Source organism: Pleurodeles waltl, chromosome 8 (genome assembly GCF_031143425.1).
Source record: "Pleurodeles waltl isolate 20211129_DDA chromosome 8, aPleWal1.hap1.20221129, whole genome shotgun sequence".
In the NCBI taxonomy this organism is placed as follows: Eukaryota; Metazoa; Chordata; class Amphibia; order Caudata; family Salamandridae; genus Pleurodeles; species Pleurodeles waltl.
In genome coordinates, this window is record NC_090447.1 from 622,832,960 (window position 1) to 622,855,852 (window position 22,893).

Consider the following 22,893-nt stretch of genomic DNA (forward strand, 5'->3'; position numbering starts at 1 on the left):
TAAATACAATCCCCGTATTTTACAATTCATACAATATTAGCAGCAAATACATTTAGCATAATGATTCAAGTTTTCATAAAAATGCTTAGGCTGTACTAGAATCCAATTGCCTATCCAGGAAGAATTGATATAACATTAGCAGCAAATGTATTTAACATGATGTTTCAGATTTTACACAGAATAAAGTGTGTATACTCAATTGTTACCCAGATTACCGGTTGAGGGAGAGGAATAAGAGACACTAAATTCAGTCCCTGATAGCAACATCTTATCTCCATACCCTATGCTCTAAATTGAATCAGACAGTGGGGACCATAATCTAAGCTCCACAACTTCCAGTATTTACACTCATATAAACTCTTTGCCATATTATACATTGATAAAAGTAGAGGTCTCCATTCTGGAAATGTTGGAGAAGGTGATGCAATGCACAGGTGGGCAACTGCCATAGCCACAAATACAAAATATACCTGCCCTTTCGGCCAACCAGCCACTTTGTCAATTCCTAACAGGATCGCTGCAGAGTCATCTTTGTCTGAGCCCCAATACCATGCTAATGAAAGCCCCTATTCTTTCAAATAAACAAATTTGGCCCTGGGCATTTACAAAACATATGAATAATACCAGCTTGAACTTCTACGCATCGTTAACACTTTGCATTAAGCTTCCTTCCCCACTTACGTAATCAGTATAAATTGAATGTCTCCCCACCCTCTAATGATTTCTGAAGGTTTGGCCCCTGTATCCCCCAACCTTTTTTCCTATTTGATGTTATGAGCCTTTAAGCCATCTGGCATATTTTGTATTAATAGATTATAGATTTGCCCAATTCTGGCTCCACCTTCAACAGCATCTATAATTGTTATTTTACTGTTCAAGACTTGGTTCTTGTCCATTTTACAGATAAAATATAATATCTGCAAATATTTATAAAAAGCCCTCCTGTAGTTTGCTGAATGAACCTAGCTGTCCATAACAAAAGAGACCCTCCAGTCTTACAATACTCTGCTCCCATCCCTTACCAACGTTATCATGGAATACAGAGGGGAAAAATAGGGACCCTCATATTAGAGTATACTAGATGAATTTCTCAACACCTTTTCTCATCCTCACTTCCCTCAATGTCTTAAATGCCCCCTTCACAGTTTTTAACCTAAACTTTTTGTATTAGTTGTTTTCTATATTTCTAAGGCACCCCTTAGCCTCGGAGCCCAGAGTTAGTTCACATGTAGTTGGTGTTTCAGTATGTCCTATGAAATGGGTACTTCTGGTAGTCTGTATTCCCATATGCTGCAGCATACAGGACCAATAATAAAGCATAAAACTGAGGGCTGCCCATCCTCCCCTACTCCAGGGAACCTTCATGTATTTAGAGTCCCTCCTTACTTTTTTGAACTGCCACATAAAACTAGAGTGAACACTCTCAAACCTAGAAAGCCAGTACTTATTAACCTCCAGAGAGGTAGCTCTACACATATATAAAATTGTTGGCATTACTAGCATTTCCAGTATATTGCATCTACCCACCAGAGAGATGTAAATTATTAATTCTACTCAAATCATGTCATTGGTGTTAGATTCAAATCAACCATCTGATCCAGCATGGATGTCATTGTAACCTCAAAATACATTGCATTATCCACCATGCGTTGATCCCTCAGAACAATTCTCCAGGTAAAGACAACCTGGGTTTTCCCTTCATTTAGATGAAATGCTGCTTTTGCTCGAAGCTTTTGCCCTTACTCAATTCTGTCAAAGATTTTGCAGGGTCTGAAGTTACCACTCTGGTATCTTCTGTGTAGGCCAGGACTTTATAGTTGACGTTATTTACTGGCATCAGCCTAGTTATAGGGTTCAACTCTAGGTAGGCAATAAAATGAAGGGGAAAAAGAAGCGATGAGCATCAGCAAACCCTGTCTTGTACCCTTGGTTATTAAAATCCTGTCTGACTCTTTTCCCATTATCTGTAATCTGGTGCAGGGAGCCTAATACAATGCCCTAATGGCCTTAATAAAGCCATGACTGTGTCCCTTCCACTTTAGAATCTCCCATAGGTAGTTCCAAGAGACCCAGTCAAAGGCCTTTCCTGCATCCAGTAAGGTTAGGCCCATAGGTGTTTTTGTGGCCTCGACTATGTCGAATAAGATGAGTACCCCTCTTACATCTGCAGTGCCACGACCAGGGGTGAAGCCATGCTCTTGGGGCGATACCAGATTGGCAATAACCTACCTTAAGTGCATTGCCCATATTTTTGCATACATTTGGTATCCCTATTTATTAATGAAATTGGTCGGTAAGACCCTGGATTCTATGGGGACTTACCCCTTTTTTTCTGAAGACGATAATATTTGTATCTTTCTAGGAGAAAAGAGCCTGCCCCTCATGCTGTACCCCCAAAAAGTAGAGGTCATGTCAATCCCTAATTCTGGAAAAAAGGTCCTATAGAATTCCACAGGTATTCTATCTAGACCTGTGGATTTACCTAGCACTCAAGGATCTCATGGCTTCAGTTCTTTGTGCCCCCATCAATGGGACCTTAAATGTGTGTAGCTATCTGATGATGGTATCTTCTGTATATAGCTGTTCATAAAACTCATTAAATTTCCTGATGATCTCTTCCATAGTATCGTGCTTATGCCCCTCTCTAGCCACTATACACTCTGTCCTCCTTTCTGTCTCACCTTACCTAATTCAGAGTGCTAGAAGTTTCCCGGTATTTTACCCATTTTCTTAACATTCGGTTCCATAACTTTGAAACTTTGCAGCTACTACCTTACTATAATAGTGATTTATCCAGGCTTTAAGCACAGCAATCTTCTCTTGTACCTCCTTGTCGTCCCCTCTCCTCATTATCAGTTTGATTTGTTGTGCTTCCAGAATCAAGGGTTCCTCTTAGAATCTCTGAATATGGCTACACCTCTGTTTCTGCCTATGAATACTATAACTCATAGTTTCACCTCTAACCCCTGCCTTCAATAAATCCCGAACTGCATTGCCTGTAGCAGTTCCTTTGTTTGTTGTCAGGTACTCTGATATCCACTTACGCACGTGGTCAACATAATCTGCCTCAAAAAGAAGCCTTCTGTCAAATGTCCAAATTGGCCTTGGCTTAGAGAAGCCCTAATCTAGGTTCTCTAGGACCAATGGGTTATGGTCTGATAGCACCCTTGGGTATCTCTCAATCACCTTCTAGAGCTGCCGAAAACAAAAAATAATCCAAGCAAAACCATTTCTTGTGAGGGGAGGAAAACAAGCTATACCCGGGGTCTGGCATTTTTACTCTGTCCCAGATAACGATCAGCCCATGATCTTCTATCAACCGGCGGACCGCCCCATACGCCAATGGCCTTCTTCAAATATACTGCTTATGTTGCCCCACACCCCCACTGACTTCCAGAGTAATACGGAGATCACCACACAAAATAAGGGGCGCTGGCCAAGGTGAGAGCTCCTGTCTGGATAGTCCATTACAGCAGCCTTGTCTAATTTGAACCCATAAACCGAGCATATGGTGAATTTTCCGCTCCCCACCTGAAACTTGAGGATTACCCATCTCCCGAGCTTCTCTGAAGACCTATGTGTTACAAGGCATCTATTCTTGCTAGCTAATATTCCTACCTCCCACCCCCAGAGTCATACCTTCAGTTGTGCAGCTGAGGAGTCGATGCCTCATATCCCCTAGCAGTTTCCTCTTTTCCCATGCAACATATCTCCTGAATACAGATAATATCCGGCCTCATTGACCTAAGACCTAATGCCACTCATTTAGCTCTATCGCTTAGCCCGCAAATTTGATAGAGCAGATACGTAGTCTGTTATATGACATCCTGTGCTCCAGGTATAGCTGCAGTTATAAACACCATTATAGTTTCACTCTGAACGCCAGTCATATTACAAAAAAGGCTTTTAGTTATATACCTACTCCTTTGGCTGCTGTAACAGAGTCTTAAGCTCCAGTTTCCTTTCCATCTCATCCCCCACCCTCCCGTCCCCAGACTCCACCTTAGCCCCCTCCGCGCCCCCCCCCCCCACCCCCCCCAAAAAAACACCCATTAGAATCAATTGGACTATCTGTGGTCTATTCATAGTTATGTGCCCTTTATCCTTCCCTGACCAATTTAAATCAAATCAACATCATTAATGTTGCCTGTAAAAATATATTGTACCCACTTTGTAGACCTTCTAACAAAACAGCACAGAAAAAAAGACAAGAAAAGATAGGAATTCCAAACATGGAAACATAAAGCTAGCATTTTTTTAAATAAAAGTTATCTAGAAATTCCTTAGCCTTGATCTCTGAATGAAAAATAGCTGTTTTATCATGCAAAACTACTTTCAGTCTAGTTGGATTTATCAAAAAGGATTGCCCCCCCTTGTCCTGAAAGGGTTTAATCATCTGCCTCAGCCTCCACCATCTTTCTACTGTGACAGGGCAGACGTCTGGTCTCACAAAGACAGTGTAACCGCCAGCAGTGCACCTAGGATCTGAGTGTGCCTTTTCAAAAACAGCCTGCCTGAGGCAGTAGTTCCCAAGGATGACTAGAATGTCCCAAAACAACAATCCATGGACTCTCTGTTTATGTGTCCGTGAATTCTACCCTGCCAGCTCGAGGAGGCATCCTTGAATAGCTGAATTACATTTGACCTAATATCACTTTCTTCCAGACCTTCTGCCACACCCAAAACCCTGAGATTGTTACATCTCAGTCTGTTTTCAAACTCCTCCAGCTTCCATTGAGTGTCAGTTAACTGTGACTCATGTGCTGCTACTGAAATTTTGTTTGGCAATAACCTCTATCTCAACCACCCTGCCCTCCATTTTACCCATTGTTTCTGAAAATTCTGTGTATATCTTTGCCACCTTCCAAATGGCACCCTTTAACTTCCTAGTGGCATGCGGAGACCGGCAGCTATCTACCCATGTTTCCTCTCTATGGGACATAATCCCCAGGTAGATAGCATCAAGTGTGGCTGAATGGCCTGCTCCATCCTGAGACTCAGTTAAGCTCCCCTCTAACTGGGGCATTGCAGAGTAGTCCTATTTAAGTCCAGCGCCATCACTAGCCTTGTCTCCAGTTTCTCTTAGCAGAGACTTCTTGACTGTAGCCCTTGAGCCTTCATTCCCCAAATTTCTATGAGGGGGGATCGCCACATGGCTTTCTTCAATTACAGTACCCATGACATTCTGTTTTGGTCCCCTTTTGAAGTCATCATCGAAGGATTCTGTAATTCCCCCCAACCAGTCTGATTGTTCTGACAAGGAGAAGCAATTCTCCGTTAGTTCAGTTTCTGCAGCTATATCTATTTTAGGAGCGCCTCTCTTTTCACTCTCTCTTTTTAGAACCCTTAGCACTTGGGGGTTGCAGAGAATTACCAACTCTGTCTCTCATACCGGTATCACCCTTCCAACCAGCAGAACAACTACTAAACCTGTATCTGCTTTAGATTGATTTTTAATATCCCATCCCTCTTTTAATCTCATCATAGGCCCTCCTGCCACCATGTCACTGATCTCTTTCACTGTATTGCTTGTTGTGGGTGAACCACTTCTTGATGGGGAAAGGGTGTTCCTATTAGCCCTGGTTGGACGAAGCAGGAAGGTCTCAGCGTCCAAATTGGCCTCCAGTCCTTGCATTTCATTCTCTGTATGGCAGTTCTAAGGAGACTGTCCCGTCAAGGCCTCTGTTCGAGACTCCAGGTCTGTGCCTGCATTAAGGCACACAGGGGGCGAGCTTTGAAGTGTGCCCTCTGTAAGCTTCTCCTTCTGCTTCTCTGTTGTTGTATCAACCAATATTGATACAAGCTCTCTGAAAATAGAGGCTACGGTTTAAGGGACGTCTGCTGCCGTAGCACTGTCTTTTCGCTCACTTATCTCCTTGCCAATACTAGGAGCCTCAGCTGTGAATCTTTGCATGCTAGGTCTCCCATGGCCCGTGCTGCCTCCAGATACATTCCCACCCGGGCTTTCGAAGTTCCACTGGTTTTTGGCCCGATGGCCTTTGCCCCTGTGCACCACAGGTGTAGCGTTGTAGCACCAGTTAATTTTCAGTTTTGCTGCTCTTAGTCTCACCCTTAGCTTAAGCGACCAGTGCGTACCTAACTTAAGGCACGGGCAAGCCGACTGTACCATGATTGCACACCAAAAGGAGAGGGGTGAGTGGTGGTGGGGGGTAGGGTGCGTGGCAGGCTGGACTTCCAGGGATTGCCTCTAGGAGAATGAAGGGGCACATACAGCCATTCTCAAACAGCAGCCATCTTGCCTCCCAGAAAGCCACATGGTGAAGCTAGCTTTGCCTCTGTGGAGTTTAAAACATGTATGTGCATTTTACCCTTTTATAGATAATGGGGAAAATCATCATTGACTGAGTTACCAACATTTATTGCAGCGATAATTTCATTTATCGTAACTAAGGAAAACAATGAAGAAAAAACACAAGTTTTAATTTGTTTCTCCTCAAAAAAGTGAAAGTGTGGTTTCTCATGCTGGAAAAAGTAAAATCTTAATTTATTTTTAACATTTGTAAAATTAATTTACCATTTTCCTAATATTGAAATGTAGATGTTGGGTTTTTGGCAAAAAATGGGCAAACTTCTACATTGGTTGTTTTTGTGCAAACAAAATAATTCTGGTGTTTTTAAACTTATTTAACATATTTGTTTTCCTGTGAAAACTCCCATATAAGTTATTAAACTTATTGGCTTATTTTGTGTGGAAAATTTACCTTTTGTATTATTAGGAATTGCCCAGTGTTGTAACTTTTAAAGAGTTATTTTTTCTGTAAAAAATTGTATAGAACAAATTCCTTACCTATTGAGCTCTGAAAAAAAATACTTGCAGGAGAAATACTCAGTCGATGTTTTTGTAGGAAAAAAAAACATTCCATCCAATTATTGAATAGAATGGTCAACTGTTCAAAATGTAGCAATGTTCATGAAGTTCAAAAGTAGGAATTTAACAGTGGAATTTGAATTCTGCGCCTCTGATTAATACTCAGACACCCTGTTAATATTGTCAAACGTCAGTCTGGTCATCACATGTTTTCTGATATGAAGACAGCCACTTCTCTTCCCTTTCATCAGATTTTTGTCAAAAGAGAAGAGCAACACATGATCACTAATACCTCCTTTGCTTGACCTGTGGACACCAACAAATGCAACACATGAATTTTCTCATGTTGAGTGAATTGTTGTACATTCAAAGTGTAGCATCCTTTTCTTTCAGAAAATTGAAGCAGTTTTGCGTAGATGTAGTCTGTAGACAAAGTTGTGAATTATACAACCAGAATGTGTGTTATTTTGGGACTTACAAGTATAACCAAATCATGCAAATTACTTTTCGTACCAGCCCCTGCCGGTATTTCAATCTGCAGTGTGATCAATGTGGGCAAATTCATCTGTTCATTTAGTCAGTTAATTATTTCTAGCCATTTTGGACCCTAAAGAGCAGATAATCTGAAATGATGGGCTCTGCAAAATCACATTATCTGACCTGAGTATATTCATATTTTGATTTTAATTCACATTTTGATGAAGCTTAATTGTTCACTAAGCTAAGCTTGTCAGCCATTTTTAAGACATTTTAAGGCAGTCACTTTTCTGCTTTTAAGTGCATCGTACTTGTTTCTTAGAGCCTACGAGAAGATTCTCCTAAACATGAAGAGAAAAAAGAAGACATTGAATCTGAGAAGACGATCAGTGAAGTTCTTAAACGTGAAGATCTTTCTGCCAATCCCATTGGAAACCCATTGGAAAAATACATGCAAATAATTTTGCAAAATAAGGAGCAGGAACTGGACAAGGTGAGAAATTATAAATTCCAAAATGTCAGTAATAATATAACACTGGGTGGTAATTTATTCATCATGATATAAAACACATCATGTTTCATACTAAAACATGCAGCATACTAAAACATTTAAATTAATTCTCTTAAAACATATCCACAACCGCTGGCTCCTCTCCCTTTCTGACTGTTTGCAGGCAGGGGTGGTAGTACTATTGGAGTAACACATATGACAGTAAGCGATGGTGGGCAGAGCCATGACTCCAATTATGAAAGTGGACAGAGCCACCAGTGCTTGTGGGCAGTGGCCTCCAAACAAAATCTTTAGTTCCTGGCAGTATTATTGCAGTTGTCGTTCTTATCTGATAGAGCCTTCTAGCTGTAGATACCTTATGATACTCCCCAGGCGTCAAACTGGATCTGGGAACTTTTGATGAGCACTACCTCTGAGCACCAGTAGGTGACATCGTTGGCGCAAGAAATTAAATGCACCACCCCAGCGCGCTGACATCAGTTCTTTTCTTTCCGCGCTAGTCAGTGCAGATCCAGAGATAGCAACCTCCAGTCACTTTTTGACTGACCTTTTTTCAGCCTTTTGTCAGATAATTTTCGAGACCTTGTATCCTAGTCTGAGGATCTGCACCAAGAAATGAGCTTTCAAACCATGTTGCACCAGTCACCTCCAGATTTTGATGTTGGACCTGGATTCAATTTGTCTTTGGTGTCTGGTGGGCAGTCATTACACCAAGACGTGCAAGGATCCCAATATCATTTACAGAGCCACACCCGGCGATCGCCGTCTCACTCCAAGTCATCAGGAAAATCAAGCAAGTCCCACAAAATAAGATGTAATTGAAGATGTCTTTGACTTTGCTGCACAAGTCTTTGGATGAGTATCAGAGCTGTTGGCACTCAAGACCTACCTCTATTGTGGAGCCTGCATCTGTGCCTTCTCTGTGCCTCCCTAAGTTTCCAGAAGCAAGAGCAACCCCTGCCTAGGTAAAAGAATTTTATAAGGCCATTCACTTAATTTTGGGGTGACTCAAGCCCTCTTGAGTGCCCTTGGACCCCAAGGGTCCGGGAGGTCCCACTTCTGTTTTTCCTCTGGTGGGCTTGCCCTCAGAGCAAGTGATGGATCCAGAGCAGCACCGGTTGACCGACCTTTACCTTCCCCAGTGCCCGCTCAAGTGCCGACACCCCCAGCACCATTGATGCCCAGCAGTAGCGCTACCCCCATTATCATTTGTGACTCTGACATGGAGCTGGACGTCTGTTGTCCGATGCCGGTTCTGGTGCTGTCGGAGCCAGTAGCTTATATTATGACATGCCCGGACTGAGCGCTAAATGGGAGGAGTCTTCAGACCTAGGCAGGGTCCGCTCATTACCCTCGCATCGAAGACCCTTAGGACACCTGGTATGAGGATCTTGCGGATGTTAGTGGACTGGACAGCTCACCAGACAATGGCTGGGCTTTTCCCCCTACGTTGTCTATTGAGGAGGGTGCCTCTTTCACTATGGTCGTGAGAAGGGTCGCTGAAGGCTTGGACCTTCAATATCCCTCAGTGGCAAATGCCTTGATGGAGGTGCTTCAACCGAGAGTCACCACATCCAAACCACTTCTCCCCTTCAATGACGCCCTTACTGACATCCTGTTCCGGGTCTGGTCCAAGCCCTGCACAGGAGCTCCTGTGCATAGGACAATTGCCCGCCACCATCACCCCACCTCAGAGGACCCCAATTTCCTCACCCAGCACTCCACCCCAGAGAGCATGGTATAACATGCTTCCACCTACGAAATCAACCCTGGCGAGTTCTCAACTACTCCACCAGATAGGAAATCAAAGAGGCTATCCGCTACCTGCGGGAAGAGAATGTTCTCTTTTGCCAGCCTGGCACTGCAGTTGGTGAACACTTCGTGCCTCTTGGGCCAATAATCCCATTCAATCTAGAACTCAGTTGCACAAGTGCTGCCTATGCTGTGGACCCGACAGAGGCCCGAGCCATAGTATCTCAAGCAATTGCCTACATGAAAGATGCAACTCAGTTCGCCGTACAATGGGGGTTGGACACAACAGATTCACTGGGCAGAGCAATTTCTTCGTCAGTGGTCCTTAGGTGTCACCACTGGCTTTTCAGGGGATGTCCAGGCCTCGCTCATGGACATGCCCTTTGATGGCTCCTGTCTATTTGCAGAAAATGCCTACTCATCGCTGGAGCGCTTTAAGGATAGCAGGGCTCTGCCCAGGTTCTTGGGAGCTTCCATGGCCCCTTGCCAAATGCAGTCTGCCTTTTGCCCCTTTAAAGGGGCTTTCAACTGCGTCTCTACCCTCCCAACCACTACGGCCCAGTCTTTTTGTGGCCGAGGACACTGTCCACCCCCCCCCCCCCCCCCAGACCACACGGGACAGGGACAAGTAGCAAGAAGTCGGGCCAATGCCCCCCCCTCTCTCTTCTTCCCCCAACATCATGGACATCCAGCGGGGGTTAGAATACGTGTCACCTGCACCACTGGAGGTCAGTAGCATCAGACCGCTACTTTTGTAGCTCATCCAGATGTTGTGACTACCCCTACCACCCACTTACGACAGGCAGATGGAGGACCTGCTCTCCTTGCTCCATGAGGAAGTGCTGACTCTCTTCGCCGAGGGAACCATGTAGAGGGCAATGGCAACAGAAGTAGATGTTTATTGTTATTCCTGCTATTTTCTGTTGCCCAATAAGGATGAAACACTGCGTCCTATTCTAGACCTATGACTTCTCAAACTCTTCCTGAAAAAGGAGAATTTCAAAATGTCACACTCACAAAAATCCTGTCTGCCCTGGACCTGGGTGACTGGATGGAAGCGTTGACCTTGCAGGACACATATTTCCACATCCCCGTCCTGTCTGCCCACAGACATTACCTGCAGTTCACGGTGGGTGAAGAGCACTTTTAGTTTGCTGTGCTTCCCTCCCTACTTGCCAGTGCCCCTCGGGTGTCCACAAATGTGATGGCAGTAGTTGCAGCTCATCTGCGGAGGTCAGGGTTCCAGTCTTTCCCTACTTTGACGACTGGCTGTTGGAGGCAGACATGCTCCATGCTGTCACTTCCCACCTCCAGACTCTGGCATACCTCCTGCACTTGCTGGGTTTCACTATCAATGTACCGAAGTCACAACTGACTATTTCTCAGATGCTCCCTTACACTGGAGTTGTTCTGGGCACAGTGCAGTTTCGGGCCTATCCTCCCGAGCGACGAGTCCCTTATATTAAGGCTATGATACTGAGGCTTTATCCTCTATCCTGGATTCTGGAGAGACTGAGGCTGTTGAGCCTCACCGCCTCCTGAATCCTGCTTGTTACTCATGCTCATCGGCATAGGCGGACTCTGCAGTTGGACCTGAAGACCCGTTGGACACAGCATGAGGGGAATCTCTCCGACATGGTCCAATCCTCCAATGGAGCTGCAAAAGATGTGCAGTGGCAGTTGATGAACTGTGTTCGGGTCAGTGGCAGACCTCTCTTCCTTCCCCACTTGGACTTGACTATAGTGACAGATGCGTCACTCCTGGGCTGGGGCCGCACCCTGGGAGAGTGACTCTGGTCTCTAAATCCGGGCTCCACATCAACCTGTTGGAGCTTCGGGTGATCTGTTTGGCATTAAAGCCTTTCTTCATTCATTCAGGGGAAGGCTGCTATATGTGTTCACAGACAACATCTCCAACATGTGGTACAGCAACATACAGGCCAGGGTGAGGTCGTGGACCCTTTGTCAAGAGGCGCTGCGCCTCTGGACATGGCTGGAACACCATGGCATATCCTTGCGGGTTCTCTAAACGTGGACAAACTCTGTAACTCAGCTGCCAATACTTAGCGGATCCCGAATGGCATCTCCATTCAGATGTGGTACAAGCACCTTTCAAGAGTTGGGAGAGCCTTGGTTAGATCTGTTCGCTGTGGCAGAGAATGCTCAATGTCAGCCTCTTTGTGTGTTGTATCCCGTGGGAGTCTCACTCTGAGATGCTTTTTCTCTCGAGAAGAGCTTCGTCCTGCTGTATGCTTTTCCATAAATACCACTCCTGCCAAGAGTTCTCTAGAAGATCAGGACCAACTGGACCCTAGCCATTCTTGTGGATGTAGATTGGGCACAGGGGGAGAGTCTGGTATCCAGAACTGTTGAGCATGAGCTGTGGTCCTCGGACCAGGCTGCCTCTTCAAGAGTATCTTCAGTCGTAGGAACAGGGCAGGGTCCTGAACCCAAACCTGAAAACGCTTTTCCTTCATGCGTGGAGATTTAGCAGTGACGGTTGAAAGCCTGTGACCTTTTGTCAGAAATGTGCAATGTTATCTAGACAACCAGGTTTCCCTCCAGTAAGATGGTAAATGCCTGCATTTGGAGCAAGTTTGTGGCTTGGTGTACAGACAAACATAATGATCCTCTGCACCCCTTTCCCTAGTTCTCCTGTTTATTCTTTCTTTGGTCCTTATGCCCCACTTCATCCCTCTGATGAAGAGGGGAAACTTCACCGGTTGAACCCAAAAACAGCATTATCATTCTTCCTTGACCGCACAAAAGAGTTTGTGGTGGACAGGGAACTCTTTGTTGGAGATGTAGGAGCCAAGAAAGGAAAGGTGGTGCAGAAATGGACCATCTCATGATGGATAGTGCTCTGCATCAAAATCTGCTGCACACTGGCTAAAAACTAACCCCCTGAAAGCTTGTCTGCCCACTGTACCAGAGTCCAAGCTGCAACCGCTGTGTTGGCTTGCGGAGTTCCTGTCCTGGATATCTGTCAGGCAGAAACGTGGGCTTCTTTGCATACTTTGACACAGTTCTTCTGCCTGGACCATGAGGCCCAGTGTGATGGTCACTTTTCCTGTTCGGTCCTGCAGGACTTTTTAGACTAATCCATATTGTAGCCTCACCTCTGGGGGATATTGCTTGGATATCTATTTGAAGGTGAGGAACCTGCAGCTAGAAGTCTCTTTAAGATGAACAAGTTACTTACCTTCGGTAATTCCTTATCTGTTAGAGACTCTAGCTAGAAGATTCCACACCGAACTTCCCATCCTCCCCGCTCTGCAAATCTACTATAGCATAAAGGGTTCACCCCTTCTTGGAACTCTAGTTTCACACACCAGTAGTCAGTGTTCCTCACTGCTCTGCTCTTCTGGCATGGAAAGTTACAAAACAAAACTGACGTCAGCACACTGGGGCGGGTGGCGCCTAAATAGGCAGCATGCATGTCCTTTCCGGCACAGACAAACAACACCATTTAAAGCTAAACAACACCACCTACCAGCGCACATAGGTGTACTGCTCATCAAAGGTTTCCAGATCCAGTCTGACACTTGGGGAATATTCTAAGGTAAGGAATCTGCAACTAGAAGGTTTTACCAGGTAAGGCATTACCAAAGAAAAGTAACTTCTTTAGTATTTCTATTTCTAATATTTACAAAATAAGCAGAGCTTTAGACCTGTGAAATCTGAATGTACTCACTAAATTGGTGTATAATTCCTTTCTAACTGATGCATAAATCAGAGCATAAGTACATATATTAGAATTTATCGAGTAGCCAAATGTTATATATAAATTCAGGGTTTGCAGCATGTATAACTGTAGATCACATTTTGTAAACTTCTGCCATCTGATAATGGGCTTGGATCATTAGAATTTCTTTTTCATTAAAGAAAAGGTTTTGGTTTCAAGGGGAATTGTGATACCTTCTCCTGAGCCCACAATACAGCAGGACACAGACTCCACCTTACATTGTTTTTTCCCACCATTGGGTTCAGACATGTCCAGGGCGTCATTGAAGAACATACCAAAGAGCAAGCCTTAATGGAACCAACTGTGGACAGATGAAAAGTTTATCATTGAGTACTTGTCACATCCTTTGACCACTTCAACAGCAAATCAATGTAAAGTTATACAAGAAAGCCTCATTGGTGTGGCAAGCATACAAACACACATTTATATTTTGCACATCCTGTTACCACAAATTCCCATTGTCCTACTATGATAGGGATTGTAATCCCAGTCTACTGAGGGACCACAACAAAAGTGCGTGTTTGACTTGTAATGCCTTTTGATGCACAAAGATGATTCAGCACTGACTCAACATTAGTTGGGTGCATTGCACTGAAATGCAGTGACATGATTCTAAATCCCTCTCCTCAGTGGTGGTGCAGATGATTGAAGGATTTTTTTCAGACAGCAAAATGAGATCACCCTCTAGTAGCCGGGAAGCCTTAGAAGAGCTGAATGCCACATGCATCTCCTCATACGACTCCGACTCTGGAGATGAGTCTTCAGGGCCCTCCACAAAACCCGCACCTAGGACACAGATCACACCTCAGGATTCCAGTTCAGACACAGCAGCCTGGACACAAGAGAACACTAACGTGGAGCCAGCACTAATTGATATCAAGGATAGCCCTCTGGGAATCTACATGAAACCCCCAACTCAAAACCAAGGACCAGCACTGAAAGCACCATTACTTGCTCGAGGAACCATCCTTGGAAAAGCATCAACCATCAACACCAGCCACAGAGGTGAAAACTGGTAAGCACAAAAAACTGTCTTCAGCACCAGAGACACCTTGAGTTTGACCACAAGGCTCTCAGTGCTAAGAGAAAGCTGATAAGCCATTGGCACCAAAACATTATTCGAAGCAGTGTGCTTCTTCAACGTCTATTGCACCTGTGACACCTTCTGCAGACAATGAGCAACTAGTCAGTGCTCAAAATAGATAGACCCACAAACTGAGCACATGTTCTCCATCAGACACTGAAGGTCCTCCATAAAAAAAAGGAAGCTCACTTTTATTGAGGCAATTTCAGAGGAATTAAGAGTGTTAGAAATGCGGTCTCTAGTTGGCAGAGGTATACACCCTTGTCCAAGTAGGGACCATAATCCTAGTCAGGGTAAATCACACACAATCCAAATTATCCTGTGCCCACCCTCTGGTAGTTTGGCACTGAGCAGTCAGGCTTAACTTAGAAGTCAATGTGTAAAGTATTTGTGCAATAAATCATGCAATAACACAGTGAAAACTCCACAAACATACACCACACAGGTTTAGAAAAATATAAGATATTTATCTGAATTAATTAAGGTCAAAACGATCAAGATTTGATAAGTACAAGTCGAAATATCACTTTTGTAATGATAAGAAGAGTCTTGAGTCTTTAAAAAGCAACAAGTGTCTCTTGCAAAAACAAAGTACCTGGTATGCATCAAAATTACACGCACAGAGGCCGCAGAGGAGGAGATGCGTTGAAAACGAAGGGTGCGCTTCGGATTTCTGGACGCACACAGACAATGCATGGATTCTTTTCCACATGGCAAGGACTTTGCGTTTAATTCCGGCACGCAGGCTAGAATCCTTTTTGCCATGCAGAGTCTTTTCATGCCCAGCGATGATGCGTGGAAATGCTGGGCGTGCAGACGAAGTCACAGGTGCTGCGTCAATCCGGGGAGCAATGCGTTGAAGTTTCTTCCGCACTGCAGGCGCTGCGTCGATTCCTCCTGCAGGAAGTCAGGCTGCGTTGTTCCAGCTCGGCGATCTGTCGATCCAGTGGGCTGTGCGTTGAAGTTCCGGTTGCAGCACTACTGCTGCATCGATCTCCACTCGGGGAGCCGGGCTGCTTCGTTCCGGTTCGGAGATGCAGTGATTCTTTCACTGTTAGGCATGCTGTGCATTGATTTTCGCCACACAAGGAATTCCTTTCCAGAGATGATGTATTCTTGGCCCTGAGACTTCAGGAAATAGGAGGCAAGCTCAATCCACGTCCTTGGAGAGCACTTCAAAGCAGAGCCAGAGGTCAGCAAGGCAGCAGGGCAACAGCCAGGCAGCAGTCCTTCCCAGCAAAGCAGTCCAGGTGAGTCCTTTGGGAAGCCAAGCAGCTCCTCTTGGCAGGTTGCTGGGTTTGGTTCAGAGTATCTGTCCCAGGAAGTGTCTGAATTGGTGGGGTCAGGGACACAGATTATATACCCAAAAGTGCCTTTGAAGTCGGAGAAGACTTCAAAGAGTGGTTTTGAAGTGCACAAGGTACCCTTTCAGTACAACCCTGTCTGCCAGGGTCCCAGTAGATGTCTGGCAGTCCATTGTGTGAGGGCAGGCCCCACTGTCCCTTGAAATGTAAGTGTCAGGCGCTATACCCTTCCAGCCCAGTAAGACCCATTCAGTATGCAGGTGTGACTGAGCATCCTGTGTTTGTGGTTGTCTGGGTGAAATACACAAGGAAGCGGTTAACCAGCCCAACCTAAACGTGTATTGGAGACCGGCTGTAAGGCACAAAAGGATTTTAGGTGCAGGGAAATGCTCTCTTTCTAAAAGTGGCATTTCTAAAATAGTAATATAAAATCCAATCTCACCATTCAGCAGGATTTTGTATTACCATTCTGGCCATACTAAATATAACCTCTCTACCTACCACTCAAACAGTATATGAGGGTAGCCCTAATGTTAGCCTATGAAAGCAGCAGGCCTCACAGCAGTGGAAAACAAACTTAAGAGTTTTCCACTACCAGGACATATAAAACACACAGGAATATGTCCTGCCTTTCACCTACATAGCACCCTGCCCTGGGGATTATCCAGGGCCTGCCTACCTTGGGGTGACTTATATGTAGCAAAAGGGGAGTTTCAGGCTTGGCAATGAAACTGCCCACACAGACCTGGCAGTGGCAGGCCAGAGATATGGTTAAGGGGCTACTTATGTGGGTGGCACAATCAGTGCTGCAGGCCCACTAGTAGCATATAATTTACGGCCCTGGGCACATGCAGTTCACTTTAATAGGGACTAACAAGTAAATTAAACATGTCAGTTGGGTATGAGCCAATGTCACCATGTTTTAAGGGAGAGAGGATATGCACTTTAGCACTGTTTAGCAGTGGTAAAGTGCGCAGAGTCCTAAAACCAGCAAAAACAGTGTCAAAATGTGGAGGGAGGCAGGCAAGAAGTTGGGGGTGACCACCCTTAGGCTGGCAGGTCTAACAAAGTGCATACACAATTCCTAAAAAGAAAAAGGGGATATAGTCTTGCCTGTGGTGCCTATCCCCCTCTATTTTCACAAGAGCAGTGGAATTGCCCAGGAACAAGACGTAACACCAGCTATACACACAGCAGATCAGGATTTAGAATCGCCAGAATACCTGGAAGATGCATGGGATGACTATAGGATAGGCCAGCAACATGCTACTTTACTTGAGCCTTATCCAACAAGAGCATCACCTCCAGAGAACACATCAACATGCTATGCAGTCATTCCTACGGCAGCTGCACAATACAGGGTGCCACGTCATGTGATGAAGAAAATTATGATTTTTAAATTGATACTCTCTACAGGGTGGGCACACAACTCAATTCATTCCTATGCTTGAGGCCATTTTAAAGTGCTTTCTGGGACAATTGAAAGACTCAATGAAATCTGAGATTATGACTCCCAAGGTAGAGAAGAAAATTCATACCCGCTCCACAGGATCCTATATTTATTAAAAGACATTTGCCACCCGATTTGTTGGTGGTACATACTGCAAGAAAAAGAAAACATATGCAGAGAACTGGTGATACACCACCTTCTGACAAGAAGAGTAAAGAAATTGATGTTGCAGACGAGAGGGTTGAGCTCACTGCTGCAACACACTGGTGCATTACTAATTCTATGGCCCTGCTTGACAGATACAACAGAGGCCAATGGGATGAGATTCATGATTTATTAAATCATCTCCATGGCACATGTTCTGAAAGAGCTGATGGAAATTTGTTGGAAGAGAAATAATACTGAACAGAAATATTAGATGTAGTGTGGCTGATGCTGATACTGCATTATGGCAAAAAATACAAGCATCCTACTCAGATGACATGCAGGCTCAGGGTCTCACGGTTTAGACCAGAGGTACAACACAACATTATTATGCCATTCAATGGGGAAATATGTTTGGTCCTCAAGTGGACGAAATGCTTGAAAAAATAAATTGATACAGTTAAGGCTACGGGTGTCGTGCAAAATACATCCTGGCAAGGATTTTGGTGTCCATGAGCACAGGCAGAGGGTCGAAAGCAGCTTTCAATTCTACCAAGCAACAGTACCAACCTCCACAGCAGTCCTACCAAAAGAGTCAACAGCAAACCAAGGATGAGACCAAAAAGATGGATTTCATGGCAACAATAAGGGAAGACACTGACGTGCCCAGGACATTGATGCAACTGCAGCCAAACAATGACCAACAGGTCCCCAACATCTGTCCAAGGAAGAGTCAGGTTGTATTTACCTCAATGCCAAAGTATAACCTCAGATCCATGAGTACTTTCCATCATCGCCCAAGGTTACTGTCTCTGGTTTCATGCAACACCACTCAGTCTACCATTGCAACAACACAGTAGGACCCTCTAACATTGTCAAGTGCTGCTCGAGGAAGTCCAATTACTGGTTCAAAAAGGTGCAATGGCGATAGTGTCAGATAAACAGTAAAAAAAAAAAGGATGATTCTGCCCGCAATACTTTCTCATTGCAAATAAAGATGGTACTCTGTGCCCAACTCTAGGTAAAGGGTCTTGAATTCATACATCACTTCTAACCACTTCAAGATGACAACCCTGTGGGACATCATACCTCTTCTATAGCAACTTGGCAACTTTCAACCTTAAGTGCGTGCATTTCAGCATCCCCATGCATCCTGCTCATAGTCAATACTTGAGGGTTTTTGGTGTGTGGAATATGTTACCAATTAAAGTTCTACCATTTGGAATCACAACTGCTCCAAAGTATTCCCAAAATCTCTGGCAGTTGTGGCATCCCATCTGAAGCACAACCGTATTCATGGTTTTCCCTGTACTTGGGCAACCGGCTGGTAAAGTGAAGGAGTTGTGGGTAATGCCTTGCTAACATACAGCAAACAATTGTCGTACTTTACCAATTAGGATTTGCAATCAATGTGAGAAAATGCAACACAGTCCCCCAAGTAGTGCAAGCCTACATGGAGGACAACACTCAGTACAGTGACTGAAAAAGCCTTGCTCAGACTGGAGATGATAAATACCTTCCTGGCTCCTTCCTTTCAGACTTTGCAACCTCTGAAAGTGAGGGTGATTATGAAACCACTAAGGATGATGGTGCCATGCATTGTGTTGGACTGCATGCCAAGTTGTACATGTATCCACTCCAGGAGTGTTTTACCAAAAAGTTGTTAAAAGTGACTAGGGTTTGGAAGGATCTAGTGGTTGGTGAAGCCCAGTATTCATACAAACAGCATGATAGTGATGTACTAAGTACAAAAATAAGGAGTAATACATTCAACCACCTGTCCAAGTTAGAGTAAGAAATCTAGCATAGGGCCATATGCCATTTAATTCACCTACTGGAACATCTGCCAAAGGTTGACAACAGTGTGGTGAATCTCCTCCTCATCAGGAGTCCTCAGCAAACACTCAAATAGAAGTTAAATCTCTAAGCACTATATATATAACCCCACCTTTGGGGAATGCCAAGAGCCCATTTGTTTGCATCACAAAAGAACACAATATGTCAAAGCTTGTTCCCTCACCATCAGTCAGTGGGCAGTGCATTATGACTGAACCGGACAAGGATATTTTGCATACTTTTTTCCCCTGCTATCGCTTACCCCTTATGTGATCAGGAAAATGTGGCAGTCACATATGTCACTAATTATAGTGACTCCAACGTAGGTGAGACAACCATACTCATCTCTTCCTCGTGACAAGTCTATCTACAGCCTCAAGAATTTGCAGCCTCTTCCAGACCTGTTACTGGAGTTGCGGGCTGATTACAAATCTCGGTTCAAAAGTGATTTGGCAACTGAGGTCCTAGGATTCAGTTATTTGCAGCTTGCAGAGAGATTCCCTGCTCAAATAAAGGCACCCAGCAATTTCAAACTACAACAAGGGATATTGTTTGCCACCTACTACAGTTGCAAAGGTCAGTATTGGTTCATGATTAGGGTTCATCTAGCCACAGTTGTAGTGTATCTACAAAATAGAGAAATTCAGTTGATTTTTAAAATACCTTTTATTAAAGCATTTATGGAAGGACCTAAGAACCATTCTCCCTAGCGCACTACCTTTTTCATGTGGGCAAAAATTGTCCTTATAAGGTTAACAGGCCTGCCATTTGAGCCACTGCACTCATGTCTGCTACAATTAGTTTCTTGCAAAGTGACTTAGTAGAATGAATGAACTGAAAGACTTAACATTTGACGAACACTTTCCTCAGGTACTCAAAGAAAGAGTAGTTTGCAGAACCAACATTCAATTCCTTCCTAAAGTAGTCTCATCATTTCATCCCAGTCAGAATATTGACCTGCTGTTTTTTATATCCACAACTGGTAGCAGTAAGGGCACTACATAAGCTTGATTTCGAAACAGCTTGAAGATATGCTGATCGCATGCAAACTGTTCAAATGACTAAACAGTTGTTTGTTGTTTTCACATAATCACATCTAGTCAAAAACATTTCAAAGTCTGGCATTTCACCATGGGGTATTAGATGTATTCAGCAATGTTAAGCTAAAGAAAAATATATGTTGCCTTCTGTTCCTAGGGCACATTCATCTAAAAAAACAAAAAGCAGCCACAGTGGCATTCACATGTAACATCTCATTAATGGATATATGTAAAGCTGTAGTATTAAAAACATTATTTTAATTGTCTTCCATTCTTGCTACCAAGGCACCACTCTTAACAGGAATTTCCTGTTTTTTTTATGTGATCTACAGCCAAACATGTCGCAAACAGCAAATGTTACTTACCAGTATCAACGGGTTTGCATCCTGTTTTTTGTATATTTACACCCGCTCTGTCTGCCTCCCCAGGTGTGAGTTCACATAACATGTGTGGTCAACATTATATTGTGCATTACATACAGTTCCTGTCCACAGACAACAAACATATTGCTTAGCATACCTACTCGTACTTACCCGATGGGAAAAACCTTGATCTGAGGTGAGACTTTGCCCTGGGACATTGTGGGTTTCAGGGCGAGGTATTGCGATTCACCTCAAAACCTCAACTGCTTCTTTGAAGAAAAACAACCTCTAATGAGCCGCGCCCAGCACTAGATGGCAGGAGTGTGCAGAGCATGTGAATCTACATCAGTACAGGCTGCACACCAATTGTCACAGACAAGTAATGTTTTCCTTTTGAATATATTCTGTTGCTGAATTTGCATGCTTTTTCATGGAGATAACTGTAGACTGCACACTTGTCCTTCTTTGCTTCCTGAGATTGTATATTATTTCTGTTACAACCAGGCTGTATGTTTGTCAGATATTTTCTCTAATTCCAGACTGCCATTTAAGTAACCTTTGCATACAATAGAAGTTCACCGATTTTACTGCCATTGCATAGTCAGAGCGAAACATTTTACATGCTTAAAACCATTGTGCCATGTAGACAATTGGAGGATATGTCTAATTAGAATTTACCTAGACATATGCGGTCCCTTATAGATGTTTGTGCTATCAGAATGTCAACTGACCCCCGAGAGGGTACTTAGAGCACAGACATCACTGTACCTTTTCAGTGTTTTCACTGGTCTAAAATGTGTCAATGATACTGATGCAAGTGGGTTATTAAAATGCATCTGTAGACTAGCGTAGCCTTCAATATTTAATAGATTTTGTTTCTTGTGATCTTCCAGTGTTCCAGAAGAACTACCATTTCTGTTAACCAACATACTGCAATCCCACAATTCAAAGTCACCCTAATTATGGCAGTTTGTTTTCATAAAAATCAGCAGTATGCACACTGTTGTCATTTTATATTCAGCTGTGCTATCGCTCAGTCTGCACATCAGAATAAGTGAGAAGAATTTAGTTTCCTGAACGAAAATATTTGTTGTGATTTACCTTCAGAGTTCCAGGAAAGAAGTACCCGAAGATACTTCAGTAACAGAGAGACCATCTGATGAAAAAGATGACAGGTAAGATCTATAGATAAATTATTCATCATAAGTAATGTTGCAGATGAAAAACAACATCCGAATATGTTGGTTACACTGTGTAATTATGTGTGTATTGATGTATAGAAGAAACACTACCCATTATCAAGAGCCAAGCCATACAGTCTTTAGTACTAATGTCAAATCAGTTCACCCAAAGGCGTGCCCTTCACTGGTAAATATCAATTTTTTAAGCTTCAGTTCCTCTCTTAAGAGTTATTCTCTCAGAATAGTGTCCTAATCTGAATACAATACCAATTTTGTCACTCAAAGAAATATTCTTATTGATGTTACAAAACTCAACAGTATATATCTCCATTTATGTGGTTTTCTTGCATTGAGAAGTAATACCATGTCCTGTAACTGTTCTAGACACATTTCCATGTTGTAGTAAAATAGCAAAATATCTCTGTTCCATTGTGTGTCTTTCTCCCCCTTACAATCATTATTTCCAAGATGTCTTCATAATTGTACCTTTCATAGATTCACATGCTGGAATCTTCCTCGTCGTCATTGTGGGAGTCCCTTGGTAACAGTAATAAAAGCAGGGCTAACATATAACATAAGCATTAGGATTCCCATCAGGAGCAATGGGCGTTGTTAGCCAATTCACATTGTTTTATTGCATCCAAACTTCAACCAATCAGAGCAGAGACCCTGAAGCACTCATCCCGTGCAGAGCCAACACACCTCTGATTTTCAGCATGAGTGCAAATAAGGAAAATAAGAGGTATAAAGAGTGGTGAGCCTTAACGGGGAAGAAGCAGGGTTGCATGTGAATCTATGAAAGATATAAATACAGGAGAACCACAGTGTACAGGTAATTAACTTGTATTTTCTCCAGTATTGTATCTTTCATAGATTGGCATGTTTGAAATGGACTACTAAGATGTACCCAAGCAAAAATGGCAGTAAGGCACACAATCCCACCATGAAAAAACCGAAAAACCTCAATATCAACGTTACCAGTATGAGTTCACCATAAAAATGTGAAAAAAATGTTTTGCATAACATAATCTATACATAGGTATACAGGGAATAGAGCACTATAAACATACAGAATATGAATAATAATAACATTGTGTACCTTAATGAAACAGTAAACGTAAGACTGCCTGCCCAACAGCGGCATCCGCCTTTTCCAAATAATCTAGACAATAATGCTT

The 22,893-nt window shown here is 43.5% G+C and overlaps 1 protein-coding gene across 3 annotated transcripts in view; it reads left to right on the plus strand.

Annotated features, from left to right (window-relative positions):
• Window positions 1-22,893, plus strand: part of OFD1 (OFD1 centriole and centriolar satellite protein) — a 486,789-nt gene that overhangs the window by 400,737 nt on the left and 63,159 nt on the right. For all 3 annotated transcript variants that reach the window (XM_069204717.1, XM_069204715.1, XM_069204716.1), the window contains exons 21-22: window positions 7,629-7,799; window positions 21,642-21,709. In XM_069204717.1, coding sequence (XP_069060818.1) covers window positions 7,629-7,799; window positions 21,642-21,709 — 239 coding nt within the window. The remainder of the gene's footprint in view (window positions 1-7,628; window positions 7,800-21,641; window positions 21,710-22,893) is intronic.